The sequence below is a fragment of the Bufo bufo genome, chromosome 10 (genome assembly GCF_905171765.1).
Source record: "Bufo bufo chromosome 10, aBufBuf1.1, whole genome shotgun sequence".
In the NCBI taxonomy this organism is placed as follows: Eukaryota; Metazoa; Chordata; class Amphibia; order Anura; family Bufonidae; genus Bufo; species Bufo bufo.
Window position 1 is genome coordinate 144,120,896 of NC_053398.1, and position 17,365 is coordinate 144,138,260.

Sequence of the window (17,365 nt, forward strand, 5' to 3'; positions counted from 1 at the left end):
CCACCAATAAGATGCATTCTTGGGGCGCACTGTACAGCTACATGCGAATATTACAGCAGCAGGACGCTCAAGATGTTTGATTATGGAGGTCCCTGATTATGGAGGTCCCTGCAGCGGGAGAGAATATTGGGTGGCGGCCTCTGTACCCCGAAGTCACCTCCGCCACCCGATGTGTCTGGATTAATAAACTGGGCAGTTTGCTAAATAATCTCCCCAGTTTCTATATGGACAGTGCACGGTGCCATGTGCCACTTGTGAGGGTCTGGGGGCCCACTCTTAGACCTCATGCACATGATCGTGCGCCAGCTGAGCCTGTCCTGCGGACTGCAAATTGCGGTCCGCAATGCACGGGCACCGACCATGGGGCCACCGCATGCGGATCGCGGATCCATTCACTTGAAAAAAAATTTTTTGCATTGCGGAGGCACGGACAGAAAACCCACGGAAGCGTTTTGTAGTGCTTCCTTGGGCTTCCGATCCGTGCCTCCGTTCCCCACCGCATCTCCCTCCGTTCCGCACCGCATCTCCTCAAGTGAATGGGTCCGCGGGGTGCACACGGCCGGTGCCTGTGTATTGCGGACCCGCTGTTTGCGGGTCAGCCGCATCGGATCGCGGACCCATTCACTTTAATGGGTCCGCGATCCGCCTGTTCCGCAAAAAGATAGCACCTGTTCTATCTTTTTGCGGAACGGAAGTACGGGACGCAACCCCACAGAAGCACTCCGTAGTGCTTCCGAGGGGTGCCGTTCCGTGCGGCCGTTCCGCAATTCCAGATTTGCGGACCCATTGAAGTGAATGGTGGATGATGCGGAATGCACACGGAACTATGGCCGTGTATTGCGGCCCGCAAATTACGTTCGTGTGAACTAGGCCTTACTCAAGGGCCCACTGGTGGATTCCTCTATTCCCCTGTGGCCAAGTAAACTGACCAAGAGGCGGCAAAAAGTCAAGAAAAGTGTGTAAAGAGTCTAGAAAGATGCGGTTACTTTATCCGACATCAGCCACTTCTGGGAAAGCTGGAGACCAGAGGGGCCACATCCATGCTAGAAAATCAGCATTTTTCCCAGGGCCCCTATTTTCTAGGAAGCCCCTTAGGAGAGGAACAGCAGTTTTACAAGTCCACAAAAGCATATAAATTAATTTGTGCTATATCTGCACTGCAACGTGGAAAGGGTTAATACCACTGGCCGAGCTATAGGGGTCGCAGTGGTCACAACTGTGACCGGGACCCTAAGCCAGGGAGGCCCACAGGTGGCGTACCGCTGATTATGCATTGCCGTCCTCGGGATGGGAGCGATGTCTGCCTGCCCCGTCGTTACCTCTGGTAGGCTCCAGGACCAGTCAGAGGCCGGCACAGGTGGAGTGATGACATCATCGTGCCACCTGAGTCGGGCAGCGTACGGCTCAGAAAACAGGCCGGAAGAAGCCCGCAGCGCAGCGCTGACAGCAGAGGTAAGTATCTGCGTTTATTGTTTTTTTTTAAATATACACCATAATGTGGCGGAACCTACTGGGGCACTATGGGGACCATGGGGTGGGGTCCACTATGGGGCCATCTACCATGGGAGAGGGGAACACTATGGGGCCATCCACTGGCGGCACCGGTGGTGGGGAGAGCACTATGGGGGCTCGCACACATAAGGGGGGTAGGGGCATGATTTTTCACCAGTTTTTCCTTTAGTTTCCATAAGGCTATGTTCACACTGTGGGTTCTGCCAAGATTTTGTATACTGCAGTTTTGGCCCGTTCGTACCCCAGCTGTGTATAGGCAGGGGCGTAGCTAAAGGCTCATGGGCCCTGGTGCAAGAGTTCAGCTTGGGCCCCCGTCCCTCAGTGCTTGTTGGCAAGGGGCAGGGTAGCACATAGCCTTCCTGCTGCCAGAGGCAAACATTGAAAGGGCACCCCCTCCCCCATGCCAAATTCTTGACCTAACCCCTTCCCTCCAGCCAGAGGTGTAAATGGACCAGCATGCACTTTATATAATGCCAGTGTCTTATGTGGCACAAGGGTTTTTGGGCCCCCTCAGGCTCCTGGGCCCGGTAGTGACTGTGTATAGGTGAGAAATCATACTTGCCAGCGTTTAATGTGAGGGTTCGCCGTGTGTGCCACTCACAGCATACTGATGACATTTTTTGGGAACTGACATGCCTTTTATTAGGCCACACCCTTTACCCCATTTTCCACTCCCCTTTCGCACACCCATTTGCCCCCTCCCATCCATCACTCTGCCCCCATCACATACAGTCCACGTTTCCAGGAGAAAGTAGTCCTCCATACTGTGCTTGAGAGATCGTTTGCCAAAACTTCCGGGACTCTAAGAGTCTCCGAGATTCTCAAGGTAAGTTGGCAAGTAGGTGATAGATCTTGTTTATGGGACATCCCTCAACTACCTAGACCACCAAGGATGTTGGCATTAACCTTTTCTATGCCCTAGATCACAGGAATATGAGATCATAAAAAGTCTGTGCAGTGTCCCACTTAGTGATCTGCGTGTCATTTACCAATGTATTGATGTATGTACCCTGTATATCCCAATAACAGGCTGGTAGGGTGTTATTCCAACCCTTCACCCCTAGGTGGTGCGGTCATCACTTAGCTAGAACAGGAAACAGGAAGTAGTTAGAGAGTGTGAGTCTGAGAGGAGCAGTTCAGCCCTACTCCATCATGTAGCTGCCATGTTAGCCCCTCGGCTCTGGCCAGGTCAAGCGAGCAAGAAGTACAGATTTCAGCAGCACAGACCAGCGAGTCTACGTCTGAATATAGGGAAAGTTTAGTGAAGGTGAGAGCTACCTTAGCCAATGAACTTCACAAGCACCAGTGACCAGGAGGAACTTAAAGGTCCCTGGACACAACCGGATGATTATTGCGCAGAATTATCCTTTTTCACTACATTCCTTCTGGGACATAGTGAACCTGAATACTTCAGGAGAGCATCCTGCATCAAATAATGTAGCAGAGAGTTTGCCTGCCATGAGGGAGAACACCCTTATTGGATTGTTCAAGATAAAGTAAGGAAAGCATTATATTCAGTACCTGAGTGCTAGAACATAGACACAGCAAAGACTAGATATAGAGAGAAGAAAACTCCCTAAAGTACAATTGTCAAGCCTGTTATAGGATTACAGTGGATGTTATTGGGATTATCAACTTTGCCATCTAAGTGGTAGGCAATTAAGAGTGCCGTATTTGTGTGAGGGGAGGCGAGGCGTTCACTATTTAAACCTGGCCCTCCTCCCCCCACTTGTCGGTTCGAACGATTTCGAATCGGCTTGTGGGTTGGTGCCAGAGAAGGGCATGCGTCACTGGAGGATCGGGGGATCGGCTGCGTCGAGCTCGTCGCTACGGTGATTAGGTAGGCAGGGTGGCTTGCACACCCGTCTCGCTATGTATAACATGTGGGGCTGCCGAGCGTGCCGCCGGTCCCCAGCTGCGCTGGAGACTGCCCGCACTCCCGATCGCTTCCGGCACCCCGAGACAGGCACCCCGATCCGCTCCAGGCCCTGCGCTAAGCACCCCCGCTCCCACATGCAGCGTCCCCCAGGCAGGCACCCCTCACCTGTGGCTCAGCAGCGACGGGTCACGACGTCCGCTCGCATACCCTGAGCATCGGTCACGCCGGCCGTCGGCTCCACGACGCAGCGTTCTATATCACTCACTCACTCCCGTATCAAAACGTTCCGCCGTAGAGGAAAACGCCGTCCGCTCACACAGGGGTCTATTCATTAGCTGCAATCAGTAAGCGGAGGTCCAGCTGCAGGATCAGGGGACGGAAGCCGAAACCTATAGGCGATTAATACGCCGCGGCTTTCCCTGTACAAATAGTCGATAGCGGTGGGCACGGGATGCAATGTTCCACATGGCGGAGCGCAAATCCCTCGCAGCCGATCCTGATGCACGTTCTCCTGGTAATTACAATTAGCGAGGCTGTGAAGGTGGACATGCTTATTCATGTCTAGGAATCCGCTGCAGAATAAACTCGTCTTCTTTACTGCGCCAAACTCAGGCAAGACGAGATAAGCAGATACTCAGACATGTGCACTGTATAACAAGTTATGATTTCAATGGTTAATTCTAACCTAGAAGGGAATCACTGGCTTGCTGCGCTCCAGCAGGTCCTGGCTTGAGAGAGGGCGGGGGATGGTCGACACCTACAGGCCCATACTGGTACTGCAGTCTTGGTGCAGGGCTCCTCTGCTCAGGCACAGTGGCTAGGTACTAAGGCAGGAGTAAAAAAAAAAAAAAAAAAAAATATATTTAAAAAAATTTGGAATATGTTCAAGGATCAAATATAAAGAGGGCTTCAAGGAGGGGGGCTGGCCACGTCACTTTGCGCACGCAGCCGGGCCGCCCATAAGCCCATACGGTCAGTCAGGGGGTTGGTTCGGGCGCAGTCACAATAATCCGGTGGTTAGCTAGGGAGCGGTGGCATGAGTGAAGTGTCGCCCAGCTGGCGTGCGCTCACTCACACGTCTGTCCTTGGTTATTCAGGTTCACAGGTGGTGGGCTAACTTACGATACTGTGGGGTTCGTGGCTGTCATGGCCGCCAGGTGAGTCAGGGGTGGTGCATGCGGGGGCCAACCCCCTCTTTTCTCCTGCATAGGCTTGGGGGACAGGGGATGGTGGTCTATTATGTCCAGGCCTCTGGCGCATCTCTTACAGGGTGGCGCCTACAGTCGTGGCCTTTGGTGGGGGGGGAAAAAAAAAAAAAAAAAAAAAAAAAAAAAATTATAATAATGGTATAGATAGGAATGTTGCTTTGCCAGGTTTGTCACGACTACAGACTCCTTATAAAGCCCTGCCACGACTGCAGGCATCAGTCTGTCACGACTACAGACCCGCTCTAAAGCCCTGCCACGACTGCAGGCAACAGTCTGTCACGACTACAGACCCGTTATAAAGCCCTGCCACGACTGCAGGCATCAGTCTGTCACGACTACAGACTCGTTATAAAGTCCTGCCACGACTGCAGGCATCAGTCTGTCACGACTACAGACCCGTTATAAAGCCCTGCCACGACTGCAGGCATCAGTCTGTCACGACTACAGACTCGTTATAAAGTCCTGCCACGACTGCAGGCATCAGTCTGTCACGACTACAGACCCGCTCTAAAGCCCTGCCACGACTGCAGGCACAAATCCGTTACGACTGCAGACTCATTATTAAGACCGGCCACGACTGCAGGCATTAGTCTCATGTCAACAGACTCATGAGGTAATACTACCACGTCTACAGGCGATGGTCCGTTACCGCTACTCTCGATGTAGGGTCCCCTCACGACTATAGGGGCTAGTCGGTCACATCCACAGACTCGGTCGCACTCCCGTTAACTACAGGCACTGGGTGGGCATCTACGGGTAGTTGCGTCACGACTACGCACGTGGGTCAGCCACGGCCTGGGAGGTCAGCCTTCACGGTCACAGGTAGGTCCAGTTAGGCTTCAGTCTCCCAGCAGGTTCCAGTCACAATAACCAGCCCCTAGGTGAGGGGGGGCACTCCCGCACCGGCGCACAATGCCAGGGAGCTGTGCGGCTCCTCACGCGGCACACGGTTCAAACCAGCGGGGGCCGGGGCCCACGGTAAAGGAAGGGCTCCCTCTGATCCGGTGCACATTGCCAGGGAGTGGCGCTGCTCCCCACGCGGTACGAGTGTCCAGCCGGCGGTGGGTCGGCCCTCCCGCACTGGTGCATTCTGCCAGGGAGCAGCGTGAGCTCCCCACGTGGCTGGGGGGTAAGGCTCCTCATCTTCAATAAAGTCTGGCACGGGCCGCCGTGCCGTTAGGTAGGCAGGGATCAGGGGAAGGAGTACTAGGCTCGGTCAGGGGGAGCAGATCATAGGCGGTGGCTGGCTTCCTGCTGCCGGCCGTACATTAGGTTCCAAGGGGGTTATTTAGGCACAAGATGTTAGTTAGTCCGTGCAGGTGATCTGCGTTATACCATGCTCTTCATGCTCGTACTCAGAGCTGTGCCCATACGGGAGCTGCTTAAGTGGTTGATAGTGAAAAAAAAAAAAAAAAAAGTGTGTATATATATATATATATATAAAAAAAAAAAAAATAATATATACATTTTTGAGTCTCTCACGCATGGCTTCTCCGTGTTAGTTTTACACATACAGATCCGCCATTAGAGTCTCTCACGCATGGCTTCTCCGTTTTAGGTTACACATTTGACTCCGCCATCTGAGTCTCTCATGCATGACTTCTCCGTTTAGGTTCACACATATGTCTCCGCCATTAGAGTCTCTCACACATGGCTTCCCCGTTTTAGGTTACACATATGACTCCGCCATTAGAGTCTCTCACGCATGGCTGCTCCGTTTTAGGTTACACATATGACTCCGCCATTAGAGTCTCTCACGCATGGCTTCTCCGTTTAGGTTCACACATATGTCTCCGCCATTAGAGTCTCTCACACATGGCTTCCCCGTTTTAGGTTACACATATGACTCCGCCATTAGAGTCTCTCACGCATGGCTTCTCCGTTTTAGGTTTACACATAGGACTCTGCCATTAGAGTCTCTCACGCATGGCTTCTCCGTTTTAGGTTACACATATGACTCCGCCATTAGAGTCTCTCACGCATGGCTTCTCCGTTTTAGGTTACACATATGTCTCCGCCATTAGAGTCTCACGCATGGCTGCTCCGTTTTAGTTTTACACATATGACTCCGCCATTAGAGTCCCTCACGCAGAGCTTCTCCGTTTTAGTTTTACACATACAGATCCGCCATTAGAGTCTCTCACGCATGGCTGCTCCGTTTTAGGTTTACACATATGACTCCGCCATTAGAGTGTCTCACGCATGGCTTCTCCGTTTTAGGTTACACATTTGACTCCGCCATCTGAGTCTCTCATGCATGACTTCTCCGTTTAGGTTCACACATATGTCTCCGCCATTAGAGTCTCACGCATGGCTGCTCCGTTTTAGGTTACACATATGACTCCGCCATTAGAGTCTCTCACGCATGGCTTCTCCGTTTAGGTTCACACATATGTCTCCGCCATTAGAGTCTCTCACACATGGCTTCCCCGTTTTAGGTTACACATATGACTCCGCCATTAGAGTCTCTCACGCATGGCTTCTCCGTTTTAGGTTACACATATGACTCCGCCATCTGAGTCTCTCACGCATGGCTTCTCCGTTTTAGTTTTACACATATGACTCCGCCATTAGAGTCTCGCACGCATGGCTTCTCCGTTTTAGGTTTACACATATGACTCCGCCATTAGAGTCTCTCACGCATGGCTTCTCCGTTTTAGGTTTACACATAGGACTCCGCCATTAGAGTCTCTCACGCATGGTTTCTCCGTTTTAGGTTACACATATGACTCCGCCATCTGAGTCTCTCACGCATGGCTTCTCCGTTTTAGTTTTACACATATGACTCCGCCATTAGAGTCTCGCACGCATGGCTTCTCCGTTTTAGGTTTACACATATGACTCCGCCATTAGAGTCTCTCACGCATGGAGATTAAAAAAAAAAAAAAATTCCTGACCAGGCCCAGCTGCGCTGGGACTAGTCTCCCATCTCACCATAGCTAAGAGACTGATGACCAATTCCTTGGCCAGTAATACTCTGAGGGCTTACAAGACAGCTTGGCACCTGTTTCAGAGATATGAGAACACCTACCCGGCCGCTGGCCGGGGACCTATCACTCACCTATTGGGCTTTGTCAGGGTTTTTGCCACTCTCAATTAAACCTGTCCTATAGCATTGTTAACTATACATGGCAGGTATTCAGCACCATTGGTGCAGGCTACATCCGGACCTACCGTCACTCTTCTCCGCCCACCCGATCAAAGCGGCGTTGAAGGGTTTGCGCAAGATGTCTGTTGTGAAACGACATGGGCGTCAGCCATTTACCGGTAGCTTGTTCAGGCCGTGACAGGCAAACTGCAGGGGCAAACCGTTCGGGCCGCAGGTTAGCGCTCTGGTAGAAACAGCCTTGTACCTGGCTTTCCATGGATTCCTCAGGTCAGGCGAGCTCATGGGCACCAATACGCTGGCTGGGTGCCTGCGGAAAGGTCAGCTCATCCGGCGCGGGTCCATCTATGTCCTCACCTTGGCCTCGTCCAAGACGTCACGGCCGGGGCAACCAGTGGCGGTCAGATACTTTCCCACGGACAGCAGATGGTGTCCGGTGCAGGCCTTGGAGGCTTGGCTGCGTAGTATTTAGTCCAAGCGGCATGTTCTCCCGTACTCGAACTAGTCAATGCCCGGCTAACCACCGCGGCCTTTCTTACGTACTTTCAGGTTAGTTGACAGGTCCAGGGGTCGGTCCTCGCTGGATCACAGGACATTCCTTCCGCATGGGCGCGGCAGCGGCGGCGTCCATGCATAAGGTGCCAGTACATGTCATCAAACGGTTGGGTCGTCGCAGTTCCGTGTGTTCCATACGTAATATCCCGGATCCTTATACGAAATATCATTGGCTTTCGAGTTTTGGTCTGTAGTTTCTGTTATCAAGTTTTCTAACTCCTATGCATGGTTCTTTTGGCCCCTTTAGGCTACCCTTCGATAAGCAGTTCCGGCATAACTCTGCTGCTTCTAGGTTGGGGGGGTGGAGTATAGGCGTAGGTAGGGGACCCTCTCAGCATGAGCCGATCCGAGCACAAGTGGTAGGCAATTAAGAGTGCCGCATTTGTGTGAGGGGAGGCGGGGCGTTCACTATTTAAACCTGGCCCTCCTCCCCCCACTTGTCGGTTCGAACGATTTCAACCCACCCAGGAGCCCTCCCTTCTTTCAGGTCTCATTATTGGGGTAGCCCCCTTTAGGCTACCCTTCGATAAGCAGTTCCGGCATAACTCTGCTGCTTCTAGGTTGGGGGGGTGGAGTATAGGCGTAGGTAGGGGACCCTCTCAGCATGAGCCGATCCGAGCACAAATGAACTGTATTGACTACCTGGAGACAAGTGATTCAAGTAAAAGTTTAATTGTTTTACTACAACTGACTCCTCATCTTTTCCACCACCAACCTTTGCACCTAACGGTGCTGGTATCACGAACAACACAGAGGCCCAGCCACCAAAGCACCTTAAATACCCATTACCATCAAGGGCAACTCTACCACCATCTGGCTGGTGTTCCCTGCAATAGAGAGTGCCCCGGAGGATTTAGTGCTGTCTTCCCCTCCACTGCAGGCCGGCCCAGGGGACAACTGAACTGTGAGTACTACTACCCTCACTCGGCACACCATCACCATTACACTCACATAACACCCATAGGGCGCCGGCGTTGCACTAGGATGTAATGTGACATATTCCTAAGGTTTTACACTGTCTTGTACTATCTGCGTAGGCCGTAAGCTAAATTGTGAATTCATCCAAATGCTGTTTCCAGAGGGAAGGTAGAGCTTAAAGCGTACATGAGTTTTAAAAAAAAAAAAAAAAAAAGTTTGCGTAATGGCTGTGCTTCTTCGTACAATCATGACTGTGAAGAAATAGATCTTTTTTTGAGCTTCCCTAATGTCTTTTTCAACTAAACTTTTCCCCTCTTCAGTTGCACAGCTATATGCATTTCTCTCACAAGCTGGGGGCGTCCCCTTTTTGTTGAATCTGCCAGCATTGTACTGCTGTGACATCCTTTCCCTTACTTCCTTCCCACTATGTTTGTTTTCAGCTTCAGAGCTCACTCTACAGATGAGGCAGGAGAAATCGCCCTTACAGACACGAGGGAGCTTCTCTGCTCTTCAAAAGCTGTGTAGAAGCAGCTCATTCATCAGGCTCAGCTAGATCTGTTACTAGGGATGGATCTTGCCTGACACCAGCCAGTAGACTGCAAATTAGGTGGAAGTTTTCAAGTGGACGGAGGAATATTTTTAAAATGAAGTGATTTATAAATTTGCTAATTACGCCATTTATGAAATTGTATGAAAGTACGGCGACTCTTCAAACCCATGGGCTCGGCCTCTGTTGCTTTAGTTAATGCAGTCTGAGACCGAGTCAGCTGCTGAAGTCCTGTCAGTCCGAACCAGGCCATCTGTTGCCCAGTGGACACCAGTGAACCCCTGCCATTGTATTAAGCTGAAGAATCCCTGAGATTGTTTGTCAGCTGAAGGAGGGGGAGTGCATGGATTTAGTCTGTGAAGGTAACGCACGTTTCCAGATTCTAGACCTCACAGCCCTGGTTAGGGTGTTTCATACAAGTCGGCACCTCACATGCAGAAGAAAGTGGATTTAAGTGGACCCCTCAGCTGCAATGGGATGTAAGCAATTGCTATGTAAGAAAGTGCACCTCAGAGGAACCGTGGCGGTAACCCCGTGATTCATCCAGAACGTGCGCCTCCATCCTCTGTGGAAGTGTTTGCAGCTCTGCAAACAACTACTACTCCAATCTGTGGCCTCCTCGCCACTATGCCGAAGTGAGGGAGAAGGATCCAGCCACCGTGAGCACCATGACAACCACCACCATTCATACCAATCGCAATCCTCATCTTTGAAGAAACCATAACAACCTAAAGTCAGATACACATTCACACAGAGAGCAGAACCCATGGTAATACCCCTGCGCATTACCTACGGATTTTGCTGCGGCTCCGATTTGTGCGGCTACAGAATAAAGCGGAGACTTAATAATCACTGGAAAACATTTTATTTTATATAAACAATTTTATTTTTGTACAAAATATATATAGGCGAGTATAAACAGCGAATACCTGGAGCTTTCCATACGATTTCGATCTAGATATATAGACGGTCCCTCCGCCTCAGCAAGCATTATATGGGGTCTTTTCGCACGTAATGCATTTTTTTCTGAGATTTCTGCAGTTTTGGTTGGAATAGACCCTTATATTGAAACCAGGAGAACTCCACTAGATGGCATAAGGACCTCGGCTATCATGTGAAATTTTAGAGGTTTTGTGCGAGGGGGGTAACTTGAAGCTCTCGGGCCCCAGTACAAAATCTTTAACCGGGTCCCCCAACTATCATGTAATAGACTCTAATGGTTTCTTTATAAAGGCCCAGTCCCAGGGCAGGGGTGTGACCTCAACCAGCCCCGCCCACAGTCACACCCCTGCTTATGTTCCTTGTATTTGCTGTTACAGTATGGTATCAACCTTCTAACAGCCAGTGGTTTTCTCCATGACACCAAAAGTGTCAGAATTCTCTTGGTTATATGTAGTGCGGATATCGAGGAAGCTCTATAAAAATGGACGAAACCATTCCCACAAGACAAAATATCTGTACTTAGAGGGGCGCCTTGGTCTAGGTACTGTCAAGGCTGCCATTTTATGCAAATTAGAGAGGGGAGAAGTTACCCCATGACCAATCAAATCACTCCTTTAATTTTGGATAGGGATTAGTTGCTTTTATATATATATATTGCCATGGCAACCAAGCAGATTTCATTCCTATTTTTGGACTGTAACCTCCGACCGTATTCATAAAAATATAGCTCTCTTGATAGAATTTTCCCATTCTAATTACCCATAATTAACATCCCATAAGCAAATTACATAAAGAGACGAAATCACAAAAAATACAAAATACAAAAACAACAAAAAAAAAAACCGATATAAGCACAACACAGTCTGTATACGTTTGGCAAACAGCATTGCTTGTAGACCTGCGGCTGTTGCAAAACTACAACTCCCAGCACTCCCTGACAGTCTGCGACTATGAGGACATGCTGGGAGTTGTAGTTTTTTAACGGCTTGAGAGCCACAGGTTGGAGGCCACTGCTTCAAGGATACAAAAGACAAAGAAAACTATAGACTGGAGTAGCATCTCGTGAATGTTGGTAGCAGTAGTGCGTCCTGCGATGACACCCAGGGGGCGGCAGAACTGAGCAGCCTCCCGTCCAGTGTGAAATAATCAAAAACGTCACAATTTTTGCCGTTATTACTCCCGGGCGTCAGCTTACAGCCGCCGTCTAGTCCTCGTCTCCTCCGTACATGTCCGCCAGCTTGTTGAAGCGAGGGCCCCAGTCATTCAGGGCGCTGTAGTCCTGGTCGCCGTCTGAATTGGAGGAGTTCAAAGAGCTGAGGGAGGCGGCCTCCGATCCGCTGCCTTCATAATCGAACACAAGGAGCGAGTCGTAAGGAGGGGCGGTGGGGTCTTCGTCAGCCGCCTTCAGATTCTGGTTCATGGAGGAAAACGCATTTTGTTAGACGTGTCATTTTCAGTAGCCCGGTGTTTTTTTTCTTCTACACGGGCTAAAACTAAATCATTGGAAGTTCTGCAATAGCCTTAAAAGGCACCTTGTCAGCAGGATCAATCCTATAAATGCTGCGTGATAGGGTTGATCCTGCTGCTGATTAAAATTATACCTGTCATGTGTAAATCGGATGTGGCATTCCCAAGAGAAAAAAATGACTTTGAGGGGATCATTTATTATACTGAAATCCACCTATATTAGGCGTATTTCAGACGCAGATGGCGACTTCTATCGCTCACGCCAGGTCTAAAATTGTGGGCGTGGTAGGTAGGGCTGGCAGACCCGTCTCATTCGTAATTTTCTACGCCTGTTTTAGGATGCGCCTCTTCATAACTTTGGCAGATCCTCCGCTAGCTATGGGGATTTATTAAGACCGGCATCTAAAACGCCTTGTGCCCCTTAACCTTTATACATATGAGTACACCGAGGGGCGGGGCCTCAGCTTTCCCGTGCTGGCCACACCTTTGGCGCACTGAAGCTCTCATTTGCATAAAGAATGAAAGTCTTTTTATCAAGAACCTCGCTAACGATTTTAATTTTAATCAGCAGGATCAACCCCGCCAGACAAGATGCCTGGATTAACAGGATTGACCCTGCTGACAGGTGACCTTCAAAGCCTCATTCACGTGTCAGTGTTCCACGGACAGCACACGTCCCCATTCATTTTAGGCCTTTTTCACACGACTGTTTTTTTTCCCGTTTAGGCTCCATTCACACGTCCGGGGTGTGTTGCAGACCCGCAAATTGCGGAACCGCAACACACCCGCTCGGCACCCCTATAGAAATGCCTATTCTTGTCCGCAGCTGCGGACAAGAATAGGACATGTTCTATCTTTTGTGGAGCTGTGGACCCGAAGATCGGGGCCGCGCTCCGCAAATGCGGACAGCACACTGTGTGCTGTCCGCATCCATTCCTGCCCCATAGAGAATGAATGGGTCTGCACCCGTTCCGCAAAATTGCGGAACGGATGCGGACCCATTTGCGGACGTGTGAATGGAGCCTTACAGGCCGTTTTTTCGTTCTGTATACGGTCCGTATACGCAACCATTCATTTCAATGGTTCCGTAAAAAAACCGGAACACATACGGAAATGCATCCTTATGTCTTCTGTATCCCTTCCGTTTTTGCGGAACCATCTAGTGAAAATGTTATGCCCAGCCCAATTTTTTCTAAGTAATTACTGTATACTGTATATGTCATACAGAAAAACGGAACGGAAAAACGGAACAGAAACGAAAACACAACGAAAAAAAAAAATGGGACAACGGATCCGTGAAAAACGGACCGCAAAACACTGAAAAAGCCATACGGTCGTGTGAAAGAGGCCTTAGGCTCCATTCACACGTCCGTGGTGTGTTGCGGACCCGCAAATTGCGGATCCGCAACACACCCGCCTGGCACCCCTATAGAAATGCCTATTCTTGTCCGCAACTGCGGACAAGAATAGGACATGTTCTATCTTTTGTGGAGCTGCGGACCTGAAGATCGGGGCCGCGCTCCGCAAATGCGGACCCATTTGCGGACGTGTGAATGGAGCCTTAATGTATGTATTCAGACATCAGTGTTTCAGCACGGTCCGTGTTTTTCGCACGGATGCACGCTCTATTTTGTCCGTGTTCACGGATCCATCACGCCCATTATAGTCTATGGCAAGGATGGCCAACCTGCGGCTCTCCAGCTGTTGCAGAACTACAACTCCCAGTATACCCAGTCTGCTTACAGCTATCAGCCTACAGCAGGGCATGGTGGGTGTTGTAGTTTTATAACAGCTGGAGAGCCGCAGGTTGGCCAGCCCTGGTCTACGGGTCCGTGAAAGCGACGATGCAGCACGAATGCCATCCGTGTTTCATCCGTATTTCACGGATCATTAGGAAGTGATGCTTTAAAAATTATTTTTCAGCTGTGCAGGGTCAGCGAAACACGGATGGCACACGGACCCAACGCTGATCCGTCACGGACATCTTCACGGAGGCATCACTGACCACCTTCTCATGGATTTAAGCACGGACGTGTGAATGAGGCCTAAGTCTATTAAACGGTTGCAGAACCCTCCCTTACGTAATGATTTCGTTTTACCCCATGTAATGTAATGTCAAAACACACGGCAACCTTGAAAATCTGTTGCCAGCAATAATCATTGTGGGTGGAGAACCCCTTTAAGTACAGTTGTGTTACCCTACCTCATTAATGAAGTTCCCTATTTCATCGGGATTGGCTGGACGTGGGCGGTACTGAGGAGCCGGCATCAGCGATGGCACATCGCTGCGAGTGATTTCCGGGCGGCCGTCAAGACCACGGTGCAGTTGACTTAGATCAAAATCCTTTAAGAGAAGGAGGAGGATGTTATAAGGCGTTTAGTATCCGCTGACATTTTATTCGGGAGGATCCTCGCCGTACGGTACCTGATCCTCCTCGCCGCCGCCCTCTTCGTCGTAGTGATACACGTTGTCACGCGTTTCGTCTTCAGGGGGCAGTAAGGGCTCCTTCACAACCTTCTTCTTTCTCAGAAACAGCAGAAGCAGCAACAGCAGAACTGCAAACAGAGACGCAAAGAAGATATTACAATCTGTCCGATAGATTTTTATTATTTAGAGTTTTTCCCCCCAGTTTTTATATAAAAGTGACATCAATCTAGCTCCCTAGATTTTATGATCGAGTGACGGGGAGATGCAGCGTCGGCCGTGCAGGGATGTGGAGCTGGGGAGCGGGCAAGGGGCCTGGGCATTGGCGGGGAGGGGGTCTTTTAGGCTTCGGATAACCCCTTTAAAGAAGACCTGTCACCTCTCCTGACACGGCGTTTTTAGTAACTACTAGCATCCCCCTTGTAATAACATTTCTGTATTATTCCTGCTAGTGAATTACTATCAGTTTGCAATGAAGGTCCAGATGGGTGTTACCAGTTGGGGGGGTGTCCTGGCACAGTCTGATTGGATAATGTCAGACTATGCAGGGACACACCGCTAACTGGTAACACTCATCTGGACCTTCATTGCAAAACTGCTAGCAATTAATTCCTAACTTTTAGCAGGAATAATAGGAGGAATAACACAACGCAGAGTCATAAGAATAGATGCTCCACAATTCTTATTACGTGGGGACCAGCAGGGGCGGGTGACTAGGTGCGTGGCCTCTTCTCTTTAGGCCTTTCGCACAAATTTATGCCTGTTTTGTGGTCCACAAACCACAGTTCTGCGGAGAACTAAATGGCAACCCCAGCCCGATGTCTGAATAAAGAGACAAGGCGCAAAATGCAGATTTTGTCTGTTTGCCATCTGCATTTTTTTTGAGAACCTATTCACTTCTATAGGTCCGTGGTCGGCATTTTGCGACCATATTCTATCTTTTTGTGGAAAGGATATACAGATGTGGATAGCACACGGCTCATCCGTATGTTTTTCGCATCCGTATTTCCGTTCCGCAAGGAGATAGAACATGTCCTATACTTGGAGCCAGTGCGTCTGCAAAAAATGCAAATGCAACACGGCCGGTATCCGTATTTTACGGATCTGCAATATGCGGACTGCAAAATGAGGCTTTGTGCTACACTTTCAGGAAAGCTATTGTCATGGACTATTTTCCAGGACTAGAAAAACATGCGCACTTTCTTCCAAAAACAGCAGGTTGCGTGTGATATTACAGCTCGGCCCAGTTTACTTCAATGGAGCTGAGTTGCAAGGCCAGACACAACCCCTAGCTGGCGCTGTTTTTGGAATAAAGCGGCCATGTTTTCCAAATTCTAGACAACCCCTTTAAGGGCTCACGCACTCAAGTGTATGTATTTTGCGGACCGCAAAACACTGATCCGCCAAAGAAAACAGATGGCATCCGCGTGACGTCTGTGTTACATCTGTTTTTGTTTTTTTGCGGATCCATTGTAACAATGCCTGTCCTTGTCCGCAAAACAGACAAAAATTGGATACGTTCTCTATTTTTTTGCGGAACGGAACAGAATGCACACAGAGTCATTTCCATATTATTTTTTTTTTGCGGCCCCGTTAAAATGAATGGTTCTGCATATGTACCGCAAAAAAACGGAACGGCCACAGACAAAAAATATGTTTCTGTGTGTGAGCCCTAAGACTGCAGCAATAATACTTACTCAAAAGTGCTAAGATGCCCCCAAGAATGCCAAGTATGACCGGGATGCCCATGGCGGCTTCCTGGGCCTTGGGCCCATCGCACGTTGATCCTTCTCTGCAATCGCAGACTTGTATCCTCAGCAGGGTTGTATTTTTCAGCCCCTGACTGTCCGCGATGGTGACAGTCACTTGGTACGTGTCTTCAGGCAGGTCCTTCTTTGGTTTTATCTCAAATTCTGCAAAATCAATCACAAGGAGAAAAAAAAACTTTTCATTACGATTTTGCTACTAGAAAGCGGAATCGTTCAGTGGACTTTGCGACACTTACACAGGCGGCAAATGTGACCGGTAGCTTCCATAGGTACGAAGTGCCTTTTGCTTTTATGTTTTTTTTTTGCAGTAACTGACGTATCCAAGGTGCACTGACTGCACAGGAAACGGGGTGCAACTGTTTTTGACACTTGGGACCCATCTCAGCATGCCCTGATGGGGTAGAGGACCCCTTTACTATTAAAAACCTTCTCCCATCCTGTTGTCTACTTACGGTTATTCACCAGGGTGGTGGTCCAGTTTTCCCGGGCCTCGCGGTTGATTTCTGCCATGTAGGGGTCTGTGAACGGCCTTTCATCTCGGTCAATGATGTTGATGAGTAGCGGGTCGGGGCTCTTCAAGCACCATGTCACGTATGGAGTTTCCAAAAACGGTCCATTATCATTTACATCCAGGAGGATAAGCTGGAGGGTCCCTGTTCCGGTGGCAACTGGAGAACCTACACAGACAGGCACAGAGTCAGGCGCATCGAGACGGCCGCCGCGGAGGTGCACACGGCGCTTTATTGCATCAGTATCTCATATCACGACCTTCTAACATACTAGGTAAAATAAAAACAACACATAATAAATACCAATTTCTGAACGCTTTCAAAATCTCTGCTTGCTGTCAGCATATGGAAACATTCCTGTTTACATACAAAAAGGCCGGTTGTGCTCAGCTGACACAGGAGCGTGCCTGGTTACAGTGCATCAGAGCTCTGCAGACATGCACTTTGTAGAAAAGTCATGGTAAAAAAAAAGCAACCAAAAAAACGCAGCGTAAAAACCGCTGACATTTTTAGGGTCCATTCACACGT

General features: G+C 49.6%; 1 protein-coding gene across 1 annotated transcript in view; it reads right to left on the reverse strand.

Annotated features, from left to right (window-relative positions):
• Nucleotides 1-10,761: 10,761 nt before the first annotated feature.
• The window catches only part of CDH1 (cadherin 1), a 47,010-nt gene continuing 40,406 nt past the window's right edge, over nucleotides 10,762-17,365 (reverse strand). The window contains exons 12-16 of the mRNA XM_040410748.1: nucleotides 16,781-17,005; nucleotides 16,257-16,472; nucleotides 14,560-14,690; nucleotides 14,338-14,478; nucleotides 10,762-12,078 (exon numbers count right to left, since the gene is read on the reverse strand). Coding sequence (XP_040266682.1) covers nucleotides 11,872-12,078; nucleotides 14,338-14,478; nucleotides 14,560-14,690; nucleotides 16,257-16,472; nucleotides 16,781-17,005 — 920 coding nt within the window. The 3' untranslated portion in view covers nucleotides 10,762-11,871. The remainder of the gene's footprint in view (nucleotides 12,079-14,337; nucleotides 14,479-14,559; nucleotides 14,691-16,256; nucleotides 16,473-16,780; nucleotides 17,006-17,365) is intronic.